Source organism: Eutrigla gurnardus (genome assembly GCF_963514095.1).
Source record: "Eutrigla gurnardus genome assembly, chromosome: 5".
NCBI classification, from domain to species: domain Eukaryota; kingdom Metazoa; phylum Chordata; class Actinopteri; order Perciformes; family Triglidae; genus Eutrigla; species Eutrigla gurnardus.
This window is the reverse complement of record NC_139919.1, coordinates 29,146,358-29,169,417: the sequence shown is the minus strand read 5'-3', so window position 1 is coordinate 29,169,417 and position 23,060 is coordinate 29,146,358. Positions and strand designations below refer to the sequence as shown.

The window sequence follows — 23,060 nt, the reverse complement described above, 5'->3', positions numbered from 1 at the left end:
GTGTTCTTAAGTTGGGAGCGCGTTGCCTCAAGGAGGCCATTTCAAAGCGCCGTGGAAGGATGGATGAGCATGAGGCCGAGCGAAGCGCCAGAGAGGATTAAAGGAGACAATTGAAGAGTTCAAAAACGCTGTTTATGCGTTTATTAATACCCGTTTATTTTATTGTTGTTCTTATAATTGTCTTTTTTTGTTTGTTTGCTTTCTTTGATTGAATCAGTGACCGGGTGGCTGCATCCCCAATAATGATTTGGTAAACAAAGACTCATTTATACAGCTTAGAGAGAACTCTGCTTTACTTAAGATGATACGTTCTGCTACTTAAAGGGAGTAGATTAGGGAGTATTATGATGTTGTTTTTTGATAACGGTGAAGAGGATTTTCCCCGTACATCCGTAGACACCGCCGTAGATACCTCCATTGATACCTTCATAGATACCTCCATATATACCTCCGTAGATACCTCCCTAGATACCTCTGCCTGTGTTGTGGTGAGGATGAGCATTTTTTGTTGCGATGGGTGGAGGGGATTTTCCGAGCTTCAGAAATAAAGGATGAGATGAACATCCAACCACCTGAGGAATCTCACCACAGGAAATAACAACAGATACTGTCAGAGTGAGATACTGTGTGTTATGAGCTGAATAGAGACACACAGGTTCTCCACTGCAAAACAATATTACAACCAAAAAAACACAGTTTTACAGTGGATGTCAGCAGTAGTTGGAACTACCAAATTGATTCAGGCAGGAAATCAATTATTTAATATAAAAGTATAAGCAACATTTCTGAAAGTATACTTTTCTTTAAATGTAAAAACAGCATCCATTGCCCATGATGCCTAGCTTCCCCCAACAGGCTCAGCTTCACTCATCCAAAGAAGACACATTTGAAAACAACATGAAGCGGTTGATTTAAATGCAGCTGTGAGCAAAAGCTACACAAAGTAAAGAACTGAGAACTTTGATGTAATGTTCTGTGACATTTGATTTAGTATGTGCTTGTTATTGTCAATTGAGATGACGTGATTACATGTTAAGATATCTCGATTTATATACCTTTTGAGGTGTATGAAATACTATTCACTTATTATTTGTAGGTTTCAGATGTATGTAATTATCCGTGTATATGTGTAGACTGGATATCCATTTATTTAATTTACGTTAGACACTGGTATTTATTCATGAATACATTTCTGGATGTCTAAAGGAGGAAAAACAAAAGGAATAATGTTGTTCTCTTACATTGTACGTTTTAAATGTACTTCTTTTTCATTCCCTGTAATCAACAGCAAGGAAACAAACTAACTGTCATTAATGTTTATAATACTTTATGATTTCTATCTAAAGGAGATGAAAATCAGATCAAGTTATTTCCAACCGCCAGGCTGTCGGAAGTTCAGTAAATAAGAATGTTTTTGTAGTTGTCATATTTGATATTTTCCCCTAATGAAGGGTCGTCTTAAAATGTTTATGTTTTAGGTAAAGATGCACATAAGAAAGAAATGTGTTTGTTTTAGTAAACCAAAGTGGAAAAAGCAAAATGGAGAGACAGATTCACCATTTTCCATGAGAAAGGCGATTAGTCAAACATCATCTGCATAAAGTTGAATCTTGTCTTCTGAATTTTCAGAGTGAAATCTTTTTTCCTTTTCAGTTCTGCCAGATAGAGAGAGCAGGTGGTTCATTTAAAATACAGGAGACATTGTTGTCTGTTCCTGTTGTTAAGTGTGACTCATGAAAAGCTGTATGTGGTTGTACTTTTTCACCATCTCGTGAAACTATGACATTCTTTGTTTTCCACCGAGACGAGAAAGAAAGAAACAAAGCTTCCTTTGATTTTCTGTGCAACCTGTTCATTTCTTTCATTCTGCTTCTAGTGGAGCGTCAGGAAGCAGCAGCGAATCAGAGAGCAGCTCAGAGTCGGACACAGACGAATCAGAGAGCAGCTCCAGTGACAGCGAGTATAATCAGGCCTCCCGCACACACACTCCCGAGGTACGGGGATGGGATTATTAGTCTTTAATGTGTGTAGATTTTTACATTTAAGCATCACAATACAGTTTGTTCAGTCAGCAGAAACGGACCAATACATGAAGTGCATTTAACCTCCATAATAGGAACAAGTGGTTATTAGTGGAAAAAGTAATTTTAATGTAACTCCATATTTCTAACCCCAGTTTGGAGACAATTATTGTTTCCAATATTGTTCATATTTCATAGAGACAGATCTTTTTTTCATTCTTTCCTGATTCCCCACAATCCACTTTCCCAGTGTGTCTGAACGACTGTGCATTAAACGGTCTCTTCCCGTGGTCTCTGGGTGCTGCTCTGAAAGTCATAAAACTCCAACTGCAGAGAGCTGAATTACAACATTATTTATCACGTTATTTTAATGGCTTGTCGCTGGCTGGTTTCATGGGCTTCTGCAGTCAGACCCACTTAGAGAGGGAGGGACATGCAGAGAAAGTGAAGTCACGTAGAAGCATGAAACATGTGACGAACACCATGGACTGAATGATAAAAGTCAATAAAATAGCTTTTTATTGTCTGCAAATATTAAACACAATGTAATAATGTAAAGCATCTTGTTTAAAGCATCAAAGGAAATCATATTTGTTTTATTTGTTACTATGAAATGATATATTTAATCTGATATGTTGTCCCCCCTTGTAGCCTGAGCCCCCCTCTGCCAATAAGTGGCAGCTGGACAGCTGGTTAAATAAGGTCCAAGCTCAAACCAAACCCCTGGTCCCCCCGCAGCAGGAGCATGGCACAGGTGGGTATGAACTCCTGCATCTACGCTGTCTAATAAGCAACTATGGGTTGATATGAACAAGTGATTCTGGTCCTGCTCAGGCTCCATCACCCAGGGCCCGGGGGGTGTTTTCTCCCCGAGGAGTGAGGCGCCGGGAGTGGGTCCAGCTGCCAAGACCAAGCCCTGCGTATCGAACAGCACCCCTGTTCCAGCTGCACCGACGGTGGAGCACAAGGACACGAGAGGAGCCTTCTGGTAGGAGCAACAAGTGCTGTTTTGTATTTATTCCGTTCTGTTTGCCACACTGACCGCAGGATGAACACATTGTAGGCGGCAACTGACAAAAAGACAAAGACTAAATCAATTGTTGCTTCCTGCAGCCCCGGCAGAGAGAAGGCCAAGGCCAAGCTCAGCCAGAAGGCCTCGGGAGAGGGTCAGAGGTCGAAGATGAGGATGTCGCCGGGCCTGTTGTTGGGCCCGGAGGTCACGACCCAGAGGAGGAACACCACGGGGAAGAAACAGCCCAGACGGACGGAGAGGTCAAACAGCGCGGAGGATAATCAGAGCCAGACGTGGAGCAGAACCAACCAGCACAGGTGAGACCCCCCCACTAGTCTCACTCTTCATAACATATTATTAATATAATATGTAATATTATAATATAATAATTATTAATGGATCATGGCAATCTCTGATGAAAACAAAAATGCCTGTCTTATTGACCAGGAGCTACATTCTCCAAAAACTCTCTTAGAATAATTAAATTGTTAGAAAAATCTAGACTTTTTTTTTTTTTTTTCCCTAGCAATCTGAATCTTATTTGATTCTGTGTTGAGTTTAGATAATTAGTCTTTTCCCAGAGCTAATTATCTGAAAATGAAGCGCCGCCTCTCGGAGCGGTCGGGGCCGGAGGGGCTTTGTTTGTTACAGATGATGTAATGTCGACGCGTAGCCTGAAATGACGGAGGTGGAAATCAATTACATTTAAGAACAAAAGGAGTGTTATTATATATCTGGACTCTACATTGTAGCTGACATGTGACTTGTTATTGTTAGAACTACAGTCACCGCTGAGGCTCCGGCCGTCGGACGCCGTCCCTCCCTCGTCTGTCGTGAGGAACGCTCAGATTGAGTCGACGCTGCTCGGCTTGATGTTTCGGCTAATTGGAAGAAAAACACAGACTTTGTTTCTTTATTCTCATTTCTCCCCTCAGCCGCTTCCTTCCCTTCCCCTTCCCATTTCAAGTCTCCACATCCAAACAGGTTCCACCGAGCGCATGCTGTTTCCAATTATTTCACGCTGTCTTCTATATTTTCATGTTAACGCACGTTCAGCCCCCTGCAGCTGGCCGAGGCTGAGCACTATCGCCTGGTGTGTGTGTGAGTGCAGCACTCAGCATGAAGGCAGCAGTGCCTTGCTCAAGGGTGAATCTCATGATGTGTGTGTTTTTTCTCCCCCTGCTGTAGCCCTGCAGCCAGGGAGAAGGACCTGTTGCCTCCCCCCTCCCTGGAGCTCCAGAACCCCTCGAGGCCGCGAAGCAAACCCCCCAGTGGGAAAACTGCCCCGAGGAAGGAACCTCGCAGTGCTACCAACTCAAACAGCAGCACGGCTCCTCCACCGGGGGCGCCGCAGCAAACCCCCGCACCATCACCTGCTGTCAGCGTGAGCCAGGTTGGTCTCCAGTTAATCCAATAATTATGATAACAGCTAGAATGTTAATCCAACAATCCATGTTCCTTCAAATGCCTCTTCAAGAAGAACATTTGTAATTTAGCAAAGAAACAGTTAAAAAGCCACCGCCGTCCTGCAACGATCGCTTCATCTCCATCGTCTCCGGATGATTTGTCAAAGCCGTAAAACTCTCACCGGATAAAAAGCTGCATTACGGCTCAACACTGGCTGGGTTTTATCGGAATATGGAAAGTGAGAGAGGGGAGTCGGAGTCGGAGGGATGGAAAGGAACCATCGACCAGCGTCTTAACCTTTAATGAGTGAGCACTCGCTGGTTTTTATGGAGATGAGGTAGTTTGAAGGAGAACGAGTGGAGGGAGAGACCACCGTACAGTAGCTTCATGTCTCCATAGACAGCAAGCAAGATTATATTCCAATTACAAAGAGATGAAAACATCTTCTAGTGAAACGGGAATGTGGACTTCATGGTTTATGTCCACTAGAACGGAGACGTCAAGGTCACCATGACCTCACAGAACATGTTTATGGCTGTAACTCATCGTCATCAACAAATACTCATTATGATCATTAATCGATGTAAATGGTATGGACATAAATGGTCATCAATTAATGAGAAATCAACTGAAGTCAGGTTGACAGAAATTAATATTCATGTTCTTCTTGGAAAAACAAAAGACACAACCAACAAAATATGGAAGGAATTCTCCCATGTGAAGCTTCACATCAAAGCTTGAAGTTTATTAGATGTATTATATATATATAATATATTAAAAGTGAACTCTGAAGACCTATCCTGGTCGATTCTCCATGATTTCCACGTGGATAATATAATAATAATCCGACCTACGGGAAGTCCATCTTTAACCGCGTGCTGCTGTCACGACACTCGATCCGCCGGCGGCGAGGAGAGAAGAACTCTCCAGAAAAGCTCTGCCCAAGTCTTCTGCTCCAGAACGGAAGGAAGCGTTTGGCATCAGCGCAAAGACGCTTTATACAAAACCACGGCGTTGATTGGAAACTGGATTTCTCAGATGGCATCACGCGCTGGAACGACTCCAGGAGTTTGAGGAAACTGTCGCCTCGCGTCCGCCAAGCGCGTGGGCTTTTTTCCTTCCAGCCTGGGAACAGAGCATCGTGGTAAATCCTCCGTCTGCCTCTGTTGTTGCTTTCTCGTGTCGCCGCACGTCCTTTTGTCTCGAACAACAATCGCTGATTTAACATCGAAAATCAAGCGTTCGGCGTCGGAGGGGGCGATTTGATTGGAGGTCAGAGACACAGCTGTAACTGGAGGAAGGAATCTCTATGCAACAGATATTTAAAATGTTCTGATTATCAACAAATCCATCCATCAAGAGGCCAAAATACATAGTTGTTGGATTTTTTAAGCATTTTGTTTTTTCCTTGAATATAAAGAACAATAATTATGACATGAAATACATCATACAAATGTGAAAAAGACATAATCAATAAAATCTTAAAAGCCTGTCGGTGTCAGGAAGTCACTTTGAGTCAAACACAAACCTGCTCGTTACTTTTGATGTATTTTAGAATGAGTTTATTTAGATACAGTGGAAATGAGCAGGAGGACAAACATTCAAATCTCTGATTGAGCTGTGACGGTTCAGTCACAGCAGTTCTGTACTTGGAGGTTTTGAAGGGCTGAACTGGTCTAACTGAGTCCTGGACCCGCCCAGACCTCAAAACTAGATGTGTTCACATAAACGTACTTTACTGACAAAGAATCCAATATAATGTTTGAATTGAATGTGACATCAGACTGAGCTCAGCTGGGAGATCCCCGAGATTCAAAATTAGAAACATGTTTCATTTCACTTCACAGATTAGTAGAACAAGCCTGTGCTGCCTAATTTGCATGATATTATCACATGCCGTTATTCATATATATATATATATATACTGTATTTAGCTTCACTGATTCTTTCAATTGGAATTTCTCTTTGCTTTGGCTGATTTCATAAATGCAAGATTGGATTCATTGAGTTGGCCTCTTTTTAATCATGCTAGTATTCTACAGTGTGGAGAGAGATTACAAGTTCAATGTGTTCTTTGTGCGTTTCCATGATTAGCAGCTCCAGTGATTCTCACGGGTCACCGCAGACGGATAATGATTAGCAGTGTAATTGATTTTTTTGTCTTTTCATTCAGGACAAGAGGAAACACAGAGGTCCGAGCACCAAAATCACCCCCAAGTCCCGAGAGTTCATCGAAACCGAATCCTCCTCGTCCTCCTCCGAGTGCCACTCGGACTCGGAGGAGGCCCTCAAAGTCCCGACGCTGCCTCCTCGCCCCGCCATCAACACGCAGACGCTGTCCAGCGCTCACGTGCACACGCCGCTTCTCCCGTGCCTCGCCGCCGCCACCGCCGGCGTCTCCGTGGGGACGTTTGGAGGGAAGGGACTTCGGCTCAAAGACGGTAGCAACGTGTCCACCAACGGTAGCAGCAGCAGCAGTAGCAGCAGCAGCGGGAACAATGGCAGCAGCAGCCGTAACTCCCTGAGCATCAGCAACACGAGCGGCTCGTTCGGCACCTCGGTCCCCGATCCCGGAGGGTTAGGGGGGCAGGGCAAAGACCCCGTGTCCATGTCGCCGCCTCCAAACGTGGGACACGAGCCGCCCCCGTCCCCCCTGAGGGAATACCAGGAGGTCCAGAGTTTGTGGGTGAAGATCGACCTGAGTCTGCTGGGCAGGGTGCCGGGTCAGGGTTCAGGGGAACGGGACGGGAGCGAGGGGGGGGAGAGAGACAGACAGGGGGAGAGGACGGGGGCGGCCGAGAGAGAGAGACAGAAGCAGGGCGACAGGGAGTGGGCGGGGCTCAGAGACCGGCCGAAGGCGTCTAAAGGGGACAAACAGGAAGAAGACAGCGAGCGACTCACGGCGGACAGAGAGAGGCAAGCTGACAGATTAACGGAGAGAGAGAGACAGGTGGACAGAGAGGAGAGAGACAGGCTGGGGGAGAGGACGACGGGGAGAGACAGGGACAAGGTGTGCCCAGGTCTGGGGGTCCCGGACCTCCCCCCTGTGCAGGAGCAGAGTAATCCCAGACCGGCAGGGAGGACGGAGCGAGCGGAGAACGGCGGCAAACACAGACGGCCGGCGGCGGGAAACACGGCGGTGCCGACGGAGAAACACACCAACAAGAGCAAGAGGAAACACAAGGTGAGTGTGTGTGGTGGATACACTCCTCTCAACCTCCAACACTCCACTCAACACTTCCTGTTCTCTCTTCTCCCTCCAGTCGGACTCCAGTGAGCCGTCAGTCAACGGCAACAAGAAGCTGCGATTGGACAAAGACTGCCAGCTCCTCCCACCATGCATCTCTCCGATACACAACCACAGGAACAGCTCCGCAGAGTAAGGGTTGACGTGCTTCACACATCAATACAGTAGAGAGGCTAAGTCCCGTCCCCTTCCGGTGGACCACCATGGGACCTTATTTAGGAAGCAATCTGTACCGGAAAGACACTTATAATAGTTTTATTCTGTATGAATTGAGGCATCGATGACACGCTTACATTTACAGCTTATTGATAGTTGGAGAGGTTTCAGACACTTTGAATTTCCCTCCATGTCCTCCACCTTATCCTCAACTACTGCCACTTTAGCTCATACATCACATCCAGTGTGGTCAGGGAGAGTCTCCACCGATGTCCATATATTTTATTAGGCTAACCCTGGACGTCAGCGTCACGCCGTTTTTTATTAAGACACGTAAAAGCTTAAAAAATCTTCTTTACGACATATTTTAGATATTAGGACAAAATCGGTAAAAACAAAAACCCAGTAAACTTCAATTTACTGCAAAAATGCAACAATACGGACTCATTTCTGGGTTTTAAGGACTCCATCCTGCAGCTCTTTATTAAACGGATCGTTCTATGTAAAAATCTAGAACTCCAGCTTTAACCGGAAGTACTAACACTCACTGTGAATCTGGATTTAAAGTACCGTCGTCTGCATTAATATCGTCTACATGACGTAACAAAGACGACTGGGTTGTTCCCTTTTCTTCCCCTGAACTCCTCATGAGACCAGGAGACACGTTTATTTATGTTAGAGTATATATATATTTATTTTAGCGTACTTTCAGGAGGGCGTAACATATTTTTAATGTGGTGATGAAGTGGAGAACACGGGAACGAACCTGACTGTCAGCCGTCCACGTGAATTATTAAAAAGCCACTAAAGCGGCTGTCGCTATAAATACACCTCAACGTGACGGCTACAGAGGAAATGTTTTTATAGCGTCTCAGCATTATCAAAGAGTGTACAGCAGAAGAGAGGGGGGGCGACCCGGACTTGAACCTGTGACATTGTACGGCAGACGAGTGTTTATCATCCAAGAGGCTTTTTATGGAAAAGCACGCTGTCATCGTCCATTCAGCAGTTTCTCATTTCTGTGGCTTTTTATTATTTTCTTTTCGACGGGTCATGTTTTGGGAACAGATTACAGAAAAGAAATGAGTTTTAACCTCTGGAAGGGTTTGTTTGTCGAGCATTTGAGAACATGAAATATGAATCGAATATATCCAAAGTCATCAAACATGTTTTGTATTATGAATTGTTTTTAATCAGTAAAAGGAAAGGAGGGTAAAAGTGGTTCTGTGTCCAGCTGTGATTGACGAGACAGTAAACACGACGAGTCCAGACCACGGCAGCGTCTCATTACATGAACATACGTGACATTTGTACCTTTTTATGCCGTTAATGGGCTGCGTCTAACCAGCTCATGTTAGTGAGCCTGTTCCCATTACGGGGGGGGGGGGGGGGGGGGGGGGGGGTTCGCTTTGTTGTCGTTACACGAGTCCAGGATGTTGTCTTACATTAAAACCTGTAAATATGTTAAGTAAGCACCCTTACTGGATCTGGTTCCATGTGGATTCTGGTGTGATTCAAGTTCAACTTTACAGCTAAAAGTCATCTTAGTAGCTAACTAGCATTGGTAGCGACCTGTCAATCAGCAGGTAAGCCCCGCCCCCTAAAGCATCCCCTGCTTTCTGGTCTGGTGGACTCTAAATGGACCATAATGTACTAAATGAACATCATGCTGGATTGAAGAAGACTTGAAACTAGAGATTGAGACCATAAACTCATGTTTACAATGTTTACTGAGATAATACATCAAGAGAGAAGTAGGACCATTTTCTCATAGACTTCTATACAACCAGAGAGGAGTCGCCCCCTGGTGGCCAGCAGAGAGAAGTAGGACCATTTTCTCATAGACTTCTATACAACCAGAGAGGAGTCGCCCCCTGGTGGCCAGCAGAGAGAAGTAGGACCATTTTCTCATAGACTTCTATACAACCAGAGAGGAGTCGCCCCCTGGTGGCCAGCAGAGAGAAGTAGGACCATTTTCTCATAGACTTCTATACAACCAGAGAGGAGTCGCCCCCTGGTGGCCAGCAGAGGGAATACAGCTTTAAGGCACTTTATATATATATATATATATACACTGCTGTCATTTTTGTGCTACGGGGCTCTACATTTCTTAACTTATTATCCCTTTTTAAAAGAGGTATGAGAAGCTCTTGCATGCTTTCCTGCACACACACACACACACACACACACCGGCATCCACTTAAGTATAGACGCACCCAAATTAGCATAGTCCTGCACACATCAATTATGCTGCTACACACACACACACACACACACACACACACACAGCTCACGTATTCACACAGGCACTACAACAACTAATTAGTCTTTGTCCCCCCGGTTTTGTATATTATCACTAATGTCGGGGCCCGGGGCGTTGTTCTGCAAGCTCAGCAACTTTTCCCGCCGCATCAACCCCCCAGAGTTTCCAGGCGGAGGAAAAACATAAAAATATTATCTGTTGTGTTGCAAACAATAGGAGTCACAAGAGCAACAGTAAGGCAGCTGAGGGAATAATCGTCGATGCTCGAGCAGGGAAGGCAGAAATACAACAACTTAAGAAGGAAAATATCGTTCAGCAACTGTAAATGAAGTCTCACTGAGAGAGCTGGGCTGAATATGATGCATGTTTGTGTCATAGAATCGGCTTTTTGGGGCAATGTTGATGAAATATTGTGATGGCAAGGACAAACCAAATAGTAAAAGTCCATTAATTTGCTCGGATGCTCTCTCACGTTTCAGTGTCTCAATATGCTGTCCTCGAAAAAACATGTCTGACCCAGTTCAAGCTCTCTAAAAGACCGAAATAAACATCACACAGAAAAGTGAAACACACTTTAATGGGGGAAATAAAGTGGAAGAAACAGTGGGAGACGAAATCCATCCTCCTCTGGTGGTTTTCTAGTGCGAAGGGGAACGTAGATGGAAATTAGTAACAACCTCCGGTTCTGAAGAGTGAAGCCAATGTTGAAGTGCCTTAAATGTGCATTCTCTCTGCAGGCCACCAGGGGGCGACTCCTCTCTGGTTGTATAGAAGTCTATGAGAAAATGGTCCTACTTCTCTCTTGATGTATTATCTCAGTAAACATTGTAAACATGAGTTTATGGTCTCAATCTCTAGTTTCAAGTCTTCTTCAATCCAGCATGATGTTCATTTAGTACATTATGGTCCATTTAGAGTCCACCAGACCAGAAAGCAGGGGATGCTTTAGGGGGCGGGGCTTACCTGCTGATTGACAGGTCCTTTAAGGTTCCAGTGTTTTTGGTGTTTGAGATTTTTCAGACCTCTGAAGCTTCTATTATTTGACATTTATATGATTTGATTCGTTGTTATTTCCACATATTGTACAGATGATCTATGATCCTCTGGAGAGGTTTTTTTGGGTAAAGGCTGTTCTGCCTCCCACCTCCCATCCTCACACTGTGTTAACTGTGCCTCTCCGTCTGCAGCGCTCTAAACAGGAAGCAGTGTCGGCGCCGCGATGACAAGCTGCTCCCCCCCCTCCTGTCCCCGCTCTCTGACGACCCCCCTCGTAAGCGAACCTGTGACGGCGCTTCCTCTCTCGGCCAGGAGGGCGGCGGTGGCGCTGGGATGCTGCCCTGCTCCTCCTCCTCCTCTTCCTCACACAGACACAGGAGAGTGGACGGCAAGGCGTCGTCACACGGGAGAAACGGCAGCGTAAGTTCTCAGAAAAATGCAGAACTGTTATGAAAATAATGCAACATAATGTTATAGATTGGCTGAGATGGATTATTGGCTCTGGGTCCTCGATTCCTTTCCTCGCCTCCTCTCCTCTCATCTAATGCTGCGTTCACACCGATCACAAAGCATTCCCTCACATTAGTCCAGAGACCAGACCAGACTGTGGAGGAACCAGAGACTGTCTGTGGTCCCCCAGAGGTCTAGATAGTAGCTCACATGAGTCCAGAGACCAGACCAGACTATGTGGAGGAACCAGAGACTGTCTGTGGTCCCCCAGAGGTCTAGATAGTAGCTCACATGAGTCCAGAGACCAGACCAGACTGTGGAGGAACCAGAGACTGTCTGTGGTCCCCCAGAGGTCTAGATAGTAGCTCACATGAGTCCAGAGACCAGACCAGACTGTGGAGGAACCAGAGACAGTCTGTGGTCGAAACAACAAGGTCTCTGCTGTATTTCTGTCTAGATGACCTTATTTGGAGTGTTGATGGAGCAGCTACAATGTTAGCGTAGCCTAGCACCCATCAACCAGACTCCATTCAGAAAACCAGCGTTTTGTCTTGCAGACAGACCTAACAAAGCATGACTTCACACTCTTAACTGATCATCATCATTATGTTGTTACGTTGGCATCCTTTTTATTAATTTATATAATATAATATTATTTTATTTTGGGTTCATACCGCTGTAGTTAACCAGACCAGATACAGTGAAGTGAGATGGGACATGAAGAAGAGACGCGAGGAGACGAGGCAACAAGCATCGAACAAAAGAGACGTCGTTGTCTCGGAGCGGTCATTTTAAAGTGACATCAATGACAGGTGACGTGTAGTGCAGCAGCGTCAGCCGCCCGCTGTTCTGTTACCCGGCTGTACTTTATGAACTGTCAGGTGTTCAGCAGCTCCTGTGTTTGCTTTTAATTCAAGTCACAACGTGGCATAATGTGACGGGGATGTTCAGGTGTGGTGCATTTTTATCATGTCTATATATAAACATATGACAACATGAGAAGCAGCAGAGACATCCTGGCTCAGGTCCTCCTCGCTCCTCCCGGTGTATTTCAGGAAGCGGGCCGTCCTTTAAGACGGCAGCGTTGAGATGGATGAAATGGAGAAATGAGAAGAGCCTCGTGTCGGAGTGATAGTGGGATAGATTCTTCTCGCAAAATGTAGTTTCTCACCTGAACGTTCCAGAAATAACTCCTGACCCTAATGACGTGTCACGCTTAGCAGGTTTGAATCTGCAGCGTGGCACACATCTCCACCCATGTGACTCATACTTAGTATTCAGACCTTTTACTGAAGTAGAAGTAGAAATACAACGCTGTAAAAATACAACAAGAAGCCAATCCATTCGGAATCTATAAGTATTATTATCATAATAAACTTAAAGTCCAGAGAGTAAAAGTACTCGTTATATCAAATACATATTATATTTATTATACTATATCACTTAAATGTTGCAGCTGGTAAAGATGGGGCTGATTTCAATTACTGTGTTTACTGCTACTGATTATATTTAATATCAATAATCTAAATCTGCAAATAACTAAAGCTATCACATAAATATAGTCAGTTAAAAATGTAGTGGCAGAACTAGAAAGTAGCATCAGATGGAAATGCTCAAGTACCTCATAATGGTACTTGAGTACATGAAGTACTTGACGAGTGTCGGGAATCAGTGACGTGAATCAAGTGAAGTCGGTGAAAAGACATTTAAATCCTGTTATAACCATGGACTCCATGCTTTCTCCACTCACAGGAAGTCGACACCAACGGCGGCGAGAAGCCCGGCGGAGACGGTTACCATGCCAACGGACAGTCGGACTCGGAGGCGTGGTCGGAACCGCCGATGGAACCCGCAGAACCTCGCAGGCCGAAACTGTCGTTCAGCGACACGTAAGCAGGAGATGTTATTCCAATAATCACTGATGGAACCACTGAACGTGATTTATTTGTTTTATTCGTTCTGTACGTAACTCCCGAACTCTCGCACAAGTAATCCCTCTGAGATCTACTGCTGGATAAATGTTACGGATCTTGTTTTTCTGTTAATCGACATAGTCGTCGTCAATAGGAACGTCACCTCGGCGCCGGCCCGGTTTGTGTTTGAAACCCGGGGAAGATGACACACGTTGTTACTGATTCGTTGCATTATTCATGAAACATGTGTTGTTGTTCAGGTTCCACTCAGCCCGAGGAACCGACCCGGCGACTGTACGCAGCTCGCTCAGCTGATTATGTAATCCGTTTGTTTCTCTGGACGCCGCGTCGCTGCAAACACGCTGATTATTCTCTCCTGTTTTTGTTCTGTGTCGTTTCCACAGAGTCCACAGCGCCGACTTCTACATGCAGGAGGCCAAGAGGCTGAAGCACAAGGCCGACGCTCTGGTGAGACACGTGTGTGTGTGTGTGTGTGTGTGTGTGTGTGTGTGTGTGTGTGTCTGTGAGTCTCCAAAGAATGAAAAAATCTATTTCATATGGCCGTGCCGTATTATTTGGGTTATTTATTGCAGCGTTTTGTCTCCGAGGGAACGTTGCATTCAAGGACTGATGATGTCTGCAAGATTATAGAATATCAGAAGAATGATCTGATCCCCTCCCCAACAATGAAATGAGATTTATTTAACGTGTTATTTATCTCGTGTTTACACGTTGTTTCCACGTCTCATGTGGGGGATTTGCATTTCAGCAGCGAGATAATTCACCACAGAGCCACCGTGCAGCGAAGACGTGTTCCCTCTTCTTTGTGGATGTTTTTCTCTCCTGCTTCTTCTCCGTCACGTATCCGTCTTTGTGTTTCCGTTTCTCGTGTGCAGATGGATAAGTTTGGGAAAGCGGTGAACTACGCGGACGGCGCCCTCTCCTTCATCGAGTGTGGCAACGCCATGGAGCGAGACCCGCTGGAGGCCAAATCCCCGTATACCATGTACTCAGAGACCGTGGAGCTGATCAGGTGTGTGTGTGTGTGTGTGTGTGTGTGGGTGTGCAGGGTTATCAGGCATCCTGGAAAAACCTGGAAAACACTGAGAATGTCTCCTAGTTTGATTCAGCTGAGACGCCGTCGATCACAGCTCCTGAACAAAAGAATTAGGCTCTTTAAAGACTCTTAATAAGACGAGTGAGGAGGCTGAGGTCTGATTATCTGATGAGGGTTAATAATCCTGGCGAACGCTGTCATCACGTCTGAGCGTGAAACGATGATTTCATGGACAAGTTTAAATCAGAGTCCCGCGGAGAGACGTAGTGAGAGAGTGATGATTCCTGTCTGTCAGAGCGCCGACATCTTCACTGGAAACTCTCTCTCTATATATATATATATAATATATAATATGATAACACATGATTGTGTTTGTTCACCTCTCCGCCTGCAGCCAAACGACAAATCAAAAACCTGATGGAAGCTAATTAGCATGAAGCCGGTCGGCGTTTGTGTTTTTTTCTTTTTTAATGATCATGTTTGTGTGAAGCGTCGCAGACCTGCAGACCTGCTAACGAGCTCCGTCTGTCCTAAAGTGAACGACTCGGGTTCAAGCCCGTCTGCACTCATCCATCCTGCTGAAGTGTCCTTGAGCAAGACGGCAATCTGAGACTCCGACCTTTTGACCTCCCCGAGGAGGGAAGAGACGAGAGTCTCCTCGACCACAAAGCACCGCCGCGGTGTCACGGAGGGCAGCGTCCTCTCAACGCTTCGTCAGATGGAGCTCGTCTTGCTCAAGGGCACTTCAGCGGGGCGACGCTGTCCGTCGGCACGACGCTAAAGAGAAGCTCCTCCAACGATTTCACCCTCGATGTGCAAACGAACCTGAGGAGACGAGACGAGGAGGTGTTTACTGTCAGAGGAGTCACGGAGGTCTCTCTCTCTCTCTCTCTCTCCTGCAGGTACGCCATGAGGTTGAAGAACTTCGCCAGCCATTCAGCCACCGTCGCTGAGAAGAAACTAGCCGTGTTGTGGTACGTTCGTTCTCTTTCTGTGTGTGTCTGTGTGTGTGTGTGTGTGTGTGTGTGTGTGTGTGTGTGTGTGTGTGTGTGTGTGTGTGTGTGTGTGTGTGTGTGTGTGTGTGTGTGTGTGTCTGTGTGTGTGTGTGTGTGTGTGTGTACAGTAATCCCAGTGCATCCCTCAGAATAAGTTGTTTATTATTCAGAAACCCCTCGAGGACATTTCTTATTATTTATTTGTCAAACACACAGTGGGAACGGTTTCCCTTCACACAGTGACCTCAAGTAGAAAATATGATGTAAACAATAAAAATATATATACTGGGGCGGCTGGTGGCGCAGTGGTTAGGGCAGCCGCCCCATGCACAGAGGCTCCACGTCCTCGACGCGGCGATCCCGGGTTCAACTCCCGGAATGTCTTCTCCCTCTCTCTCCCTGTTTCCACACTGTCTGTATAAAATAAGAAAAGGCTTGAATGCTCTAGCTGAAAAAAAAAAAAAATATATATATATATATATATACATACTAAAAACTAAAGGGTCAACGTGGAAACATGTTTTTCATACCCTGATCATGAACCTTTCCCTCGTGGCAACATCATGGACGTAAACCAACGCTACTTCTAGTTTTAATTAAATTATTCAGTTAACTGTTAATATTATTGTTATAATATTTATATATGATGTAAATACTGGAACCTGTTTTTACTCTGATAGTATAGTTGTGTGACGTTAACTCAAAAACTGCACTCTTATTTTTGAAGTTTCATTCACAAAAAACAGCAGATTTTCACTCTGCCATCTTGCTGCCTGGAATTTAAAACATAAAATTAATTTAAAACAGATTCTGGCGAAGAAAAGATTGTTTTCAAGCCGGATGCTAAAAAAGCTTCGGATCAGACTGAGAAGAGAAAACACACTAATTATTATTATTATTATTATTATTATTATTATTATAATCATCATCATCATGAAGTCAATCTGGTGAAGATGCTGTTTACATAACTTGTAGAACAGTTCGGTGTGTGTGTGTGTGTGTGTGTGTGTGTGTGTGTGTGTGTGTGTGTGTGTGTGTGTGTGTGTGTGTGTTGAGGATGGATTGAATTTGCACAGAGGGTTCATCTGCCTTCTCTAATGGTTGTGTTTCCATAGTAACCGCTGTCTGTCTCTGCTGTATCTGAGGATGTTCCATCTGAAGAAAGACCACGCCGTCAAGTACTCGCGGTCGCTCATGGAGTACTTCAAGGTAACACACACACACACACACACACACATGTTCAGGCACAGACTTGGTTTTTGTTTCCTCTCGTTTTCTCACTCCGAGTTGAAAGAAATCTGAAACGCCAATTACAATCCCTCAAATACATTTCATATTCATTTTCATGGTGCCTGTGCATTAATTTTGCATGGCGTTATTAAAATCCATTCTTTCTCTTTGATGTTAACGTATTAATTAGCGCCATCAATCATCGCCGTGGATTGTTGGGTTTTAATGTGCTTGTTTTGATTAATTATGTTTAGTTTAATTAATTACTGAGGATGTCATTATCACAGCACTGCATTTGCATTGATGGGATTGGATTCCTGGGAAGGGGCTGACGGGGGATTTTTTTAAAGCTGCGTGTGTGTGTGTGTGTGTGTGTGTGTGTGTGTGTGTGTGTGTGTGTGTGTGTGTGTGTGTGTGTGTGTGTGTGTGCGTGTGTGCACAGAGTACATGTTGACAGAAAGAGAAAACAAGAATAATTTTCATTTTTCAAAAGAAAAAGATGTTATGTACTTAACGTTCCGATGAGATCAACTTCATTGATCCTGTGACACGGCAGCTCGAGACTGAAACATAAACATACACCTTTTATAAAACATGAACATGATATACACCTTTTATAAAACATGAACATGATACACACCTTTTATAAAACAAACATAATATACACCTTTTATAAAACAAACATAATATACACCTTTTATAAAACAAACATAATATACACCTTTTATAAAACATGAACATGATATACACCTTTTATAAAACATGAACATGATATACACCTTTTATAAAACATGAACATGATATACACCTTTTATAAAACATGAACATGATATACACCTTTTATAAAACAAACATAATATACACCTTTTATAAAACATGAACATGATATACACCTTTTATAAAACATAAACATGATATACACCTTTTATAAAACAAACATAATATACACCTTTTATAAAACATGAACATGATATACACCTTTTATAAAACATGAACATGATATACACCTTTTATAAAACATGAACATGATATACACCTTTTATAAAACATGAACATGATATACACCTTTTATAAAACATGAACATGATATACACCTTTTATAAAACAAACATAATATACACCTTTTATAAAACATGAATATGATATACACCTTTTATAAAACATAAACATGATATACACCTTTTATAAAACAAACATAATATACACCTTTTATAAAACATGAACATGATATACACCTTTTATAAAACATGAACATGATATACACCTTTTATAAAACATGAACATGATATACACCTTTTATAAAACATGAACATGATATACACCTTTTATAAAACATGAACATGATATACACCTTTTATAAAACAAACATAATATACACCTTTTATAAAACATGAACATGATATACACCTTTTATAAAACATAAACATGATATACACCTCTTATAAAACAAACATGATATACACCTTTTATAAAACATGAACATGATAACCTTTTATAAAACATGAACATGATATACACCTTTTATAAAACATGAACATGATATACACCTTTTATAAAACATAAACATGATATACACCTTTTATAAAACATGAACATGATAACCTTTTATAAAACATGAACATGATATACACCTTTTATAAAACATGAACATGATATACACCTTTTATAAAACATGAACATGATATACACCTTTTATAAAACATGAACATGATATACACCTTTTATAAAACAAACATAATATACACCTTTTATAAAACATGAACATGATATACACCTTTTATAAAACAAACATAATATACACCTTTTATAAAACATAAACATGATATACACCTTTTATAAAACATGAACATGATAACCTTTTATAAAACATAAACATGATAACCTTTTATAAAACATGAACATGATAACCTTTTATAAAACATGATAACCTTTTATAAAACATGAACATGATATACACCTTTTATTAAACATGAACATGATATACACCTTTTATTAAACATGAACATGATAACCTTTTATAAAACATGAACATGATATACACCTTTTATAAAACATGAACATGATAACCTTTTATAAAACATGAACATGATAACCTTTTATAAAACATGAACATGATATACACCTTTTATAAAACATAAACATGATATACACCTTTTATTAAACATGAACATGATATACACCTTTTATAAAACATGAACATGATATACACCTTTTATTAAACATGAACATGATAACCTTTTATAAAACATAAACATGATAACCCTTTATAAAACATGAACATGATATACACCTTTTATAAAACATGAACATGATATACACCTTTTATGAAACATAAACATGATATACACCTTTTATAAAACATGAACATGATATACACCTTTTATAAAACATAAACATGATATACACCTTTTATAAAACATGAACATGATATACACCTTTTATAAAACATAAACATGATAACCTTTTATAAAACATGAACATGATATACACCTTTTATAAAACATGAACATGATATACACCTTTTATAAAACATAAACATGATAACCTTTTATAAAACATGAACATGATATACACCTTTTATAAAACCTAAACATGATATACACCTTTTATTAAACATGAACATGATATACACCTTTTATAAAACATGAACATGATATACACCTTTTATTAAACATGAACATGATAACCTTTTATAAAACATAAACATGATAACCCTTTATAAAACATGAACATGATATACACCTTTTATAAAACATGAACATGATATACACCTTTTATGAAACATAAACATGATATACACCTTTTATAAAACATGAACATGATATACACCTTTTATAAAACATAAACATGATATACACCTTTTATAAAACATGAACATGATATACACCTTTTATAAAACATAAACATGATAACCTTTTATAAAACATGAACATGATATACACCTTTTATAAAACATGAACATGATATACACCTTTTATAAAACATAAACATGATAACCTTTTATTAAACATGAACATGATAACCTTTTATAAAACATGAACATGATATACACCTTTTATAAAACATGAACATGATAACCTTTTATAAAACATGAACATGATATACACCTTTTATAAAACATAAACATGATATACACCTTTTATAAAACATGAACATGATAACCTTTTATAAAACATAAACATGATATACACCTTTTATGAAACATAAACATGATATACACCTTTTATGAAACATAAACATGATATACACCTTTTATAAAACATGGAACATGCGGTTTCAGAAATTAAACATCGGGGGGCAAATTGGTGCTCAGTGGGGTTCAGCTCATATTATATTAACATTAATAACGGATGTGATGCGTTTGTTTACAGCAGATGGTTATGTCAAAGATGAAATGAAGAGATTACTGTTTGTATTTATGGAAAACAACAGTTAGTCAAGCTTTTATGTCGCGTTTCATCACTTAGTTAATAGCTAATAACGCTCTTAAGCCAGTAAATAAATCCAGAAAGACGTTCTGGCATTTTCTTTTGTGAAATATGATCGCTTGCTTTATTGCTGAGTTAAAAGAGAAGATAGATGGCACTTTATATCAGTACATATAAATATATACATCTTCTTTTAAATGATTTCTCTCCTGTACGACTGAAGCTGATAATCCAAATGTTTTCACACTTTTTCCCCCAGAATTCAGCCAAGAGTTCCCACCAAGCTCCATCTCCCTGGAGGACCAATGGGAAGTAAGTATACCCCCCCCCTTTCATTCACATAGATAATTGAGAATTTATAATTCACGGGAGCTCTGCTGCAGAATGGCACGGTGCCGTGACAGCCACTCACTCAAACAAACCCCTCAGGAAGCAAATAAAGGGATTGATTTGTCGTAGATGTGAGGAGGAGGAGGAGGAGGAGGAGGAGGAGGTGACTTGAGGGGAGAAGGAGTGATGATGGATGGAGGAGGAGGAGGGGTAGATGTGAAGCTAATGAGTTTGGACAGCAGGAGTAGAGCTCAGTGTGTGTGTGTGTGTGTGTGTGTGTGTGGGGTCAGTGAGGGTCAAGGCCACATCACAGACATTACATCACTGTCGGGAGTCGAGAAGCCAGCTGTTTCAAGGCAGCGGGAGCAGTTTACTACACAATGAGCACCGGAGCGCTCCACCCAGGTGATGGAGTTCCCGACGGAGCCGCACACAAAACATGTTGTTTGTCGAGTTTCCACATTAATTAATGTGCAGCGTTATAAATATTCACACACTGAGTCGTAATTCAGAACGTTGATGTTCAACTTCTGTACATTTCAAGGCTGTGCAGCTTTTATTTGCATGTCTTTCTATTTAAATCAGGCGGCAGAAAAGTGAAGCCAACGCAGAAGTGCCTTAACCTGTCATTCTCTCTGCTGGTCACCAGGGGGCGACTCCTCTCTGGTTGTATAGAAGTCTATGAGAAAATGGTCCTACTTCTCTCTGTTGGCCACCAGGGGGCGACTCCTCTCTGGTTGTATAGAAGTCTATGAGAAAATGGTCCTACTTCTCTCTTGATGTATTATCTCAGTAAACATTGTTAACATGAGTTTATGGTCTCAATCTCTAGTTTCAAGTCTTCTTCAATCCAGCACGACTACGTTCACTTCTTGTATTTGGTTTTAGTGCGAGCGGAAAGGAAAACTCCACACGATACAGATATAGTTTATATGAGCAAACAGCTAAAGCTAAAAGGAGACTTGATATATATCAGACGGCCCCGAGGGAGCCGTTACGAACACATTCATCATAACGTTATGTGGTGATAATATGTCAGTATCGTGTTCCACTGCCCCCAAGTGGCCAAAAAATAATGAATAAATGCAGCTTTAATAACTTAATCATTTTAAGTTGTTGCTGTTTATCTTGATGGCATCTTTGACTTTCCGTCCAGCTCGTCACTGAAGAGGAGAAATGCTTTCAGTCTCTTAAATAGAAGGCTCTTCTAGTTTTGTGTTTTTCTTATCTTTAAAGCTGGAAAACCAATAAAGCCGGCATTCAGCGTCGCTGACACCCGGAGAGTCTGTGTGGAAACTAGCGAAGCATACTCTCTCATTGCGTGTTATCCAATCAGAGCCCTCCTGCAGACAGAGCCTCCCTGTCCTGGTCTCCTGGTGTCTCCGGGTCTCACTGTGCTCTCGCTGTGTTGAGACAGAGTCAACGGGACCCCGTCCCCCCCTCTCGCTCAGCCCCTCCCCGGCCGGCAGCGGAGGAGGAGCAGGGGGAGGATCCGGAGGAGCTCCGGGCTCCTCGGGGAGCGTGGCCATCCCCCCAGCGGATTCACCACATGGCCGCCAGCCACGTCAACATCACCAACAACATCCTGAGGAGCTACGAACACTGGGAGAGACGGCCGACCGGCTCGCCGCCACCCGCCGACAGCCAAGGTGGGTTCCTTCTTCTCCTTCTCCTTCTCCTTCTCCTCGTCTCCTTGCTTCTTCCTGTTTGTTTAATATTATGTTGAGAAATTGTGATAGAAATTCCAAAATAGAATTCAAAATATGAATGTGTCATTATTATTTTAATGTTATCATTGTATCATCATTACAAAGTACTGTTCTTCATGGAACTACAGGCTGCTCTACACATTATTGAACAGTTTAATTTGCAACATAATATGATATGTAATATCTTCCCCGAGTCTCTGCAGGCCTTCTATATACTAAGGTTTATATAATAAGATGTATGCCTTTTGTATTGATCTGTTTAGTTTTACAAAGTGAGGAAAGTAATGTTTAAGTCGAGTCTGATGTAACGTCTGATCGGATCGTGTGATTGGCTGAGGTTATCGTTATTGCTGGATCCCGATAATCCTCCAACAGCTAAAACCAGACAGAAACGTTCTTAAAAGTGTTAATAAAAACTGTTCCTAACGAACAGAAAAGATCAGACTCTTTCCTAATGTACAGAAACGTCCAAACGTGTCCCTGGTTCAGTTCCTAGACCTCAAACCTGGTCCCTGGTTTATTAAACACATACAGCTTCATCCTAAAACCACATTGTAGAAACTTGGTCTGTTGAATGACTCACGGTCTCGGTCTCCCCCCGCCCCCCCAGACTTCTTCCCGGGGCTGGACTCGCTGATGGAGCCGCTGAGTCAGCAGAGCAGCATGACGGAGCTGGTCCGCTACATCAGACAGGGACTACACTGGCTCCGCCTGGAGGCCCGCCTGCTGTAAGGAGAACCCTGTAGAACAGACTGAAGGGATCCCGCTAGAACCGGGATGACGAGCGAGGTGAGACCCGTGACGGTGCTTTGGTCCCCCCCACCGGGATCCTTCAGCCGACCCCCC

The 23,060-nt window shown here is 42.4% G+C and overlaps 1 protein-coding gene across 1 annotated transcript in view; it reads left to right on the top strand.

The window, feature by feature from the left end:
* The window catches only part of aff2 (AF4/FMR2 family, member 2), a 127,388-nt gene extending 104,360 nt beyond the window's left edge, over positions 1-23,028 (top strand). The window contains 18 exon segments of the mRNA XM_084009454.1: positions 1,877-1,994; positions 2,673-2,775; positions 2,856-3,009; positions 3,135-3,350; positions 4,222-4,426; positions 6,614-7,624; positions 7,704-7,819; positions 11,294-11,522; positions 13,305-13,441; positions 13,870-13,933; positions 14,362-14,498; positions 15,425-15,496; positions 16,633-16,726; positions 20,435-20,487; positions 21,923-21,941; positions 21,943-22,035; positions 22,037-22,154; positions 22,825-23,028. Coding sequence (XP_083865580.1) covers positions 1,877-1,994; positions 2,673-2,775; positions 2,856-3,009; positions 3,135-3,350; positions 4,222-4,426; positions 6,614-7,624; positions 7,704-7,819; positions 11,294-11,522; positions 13,305-13,441; positions 13,870-13,933; positions 14,362-14,498; positions 15,425-15,496; positions 16,633-16,726; positions 20,435-20,487; positions 21,923-21,941; positions 21,943-22,035; positions 22,037-22,154; positions 22,825-22,946 — 3,061 coding nt within the window. The 3' untranslated portion in view covers positions 22,947-23,028.
* Positions 23,029-23,060: the final 32 nt, after the last annotated feature.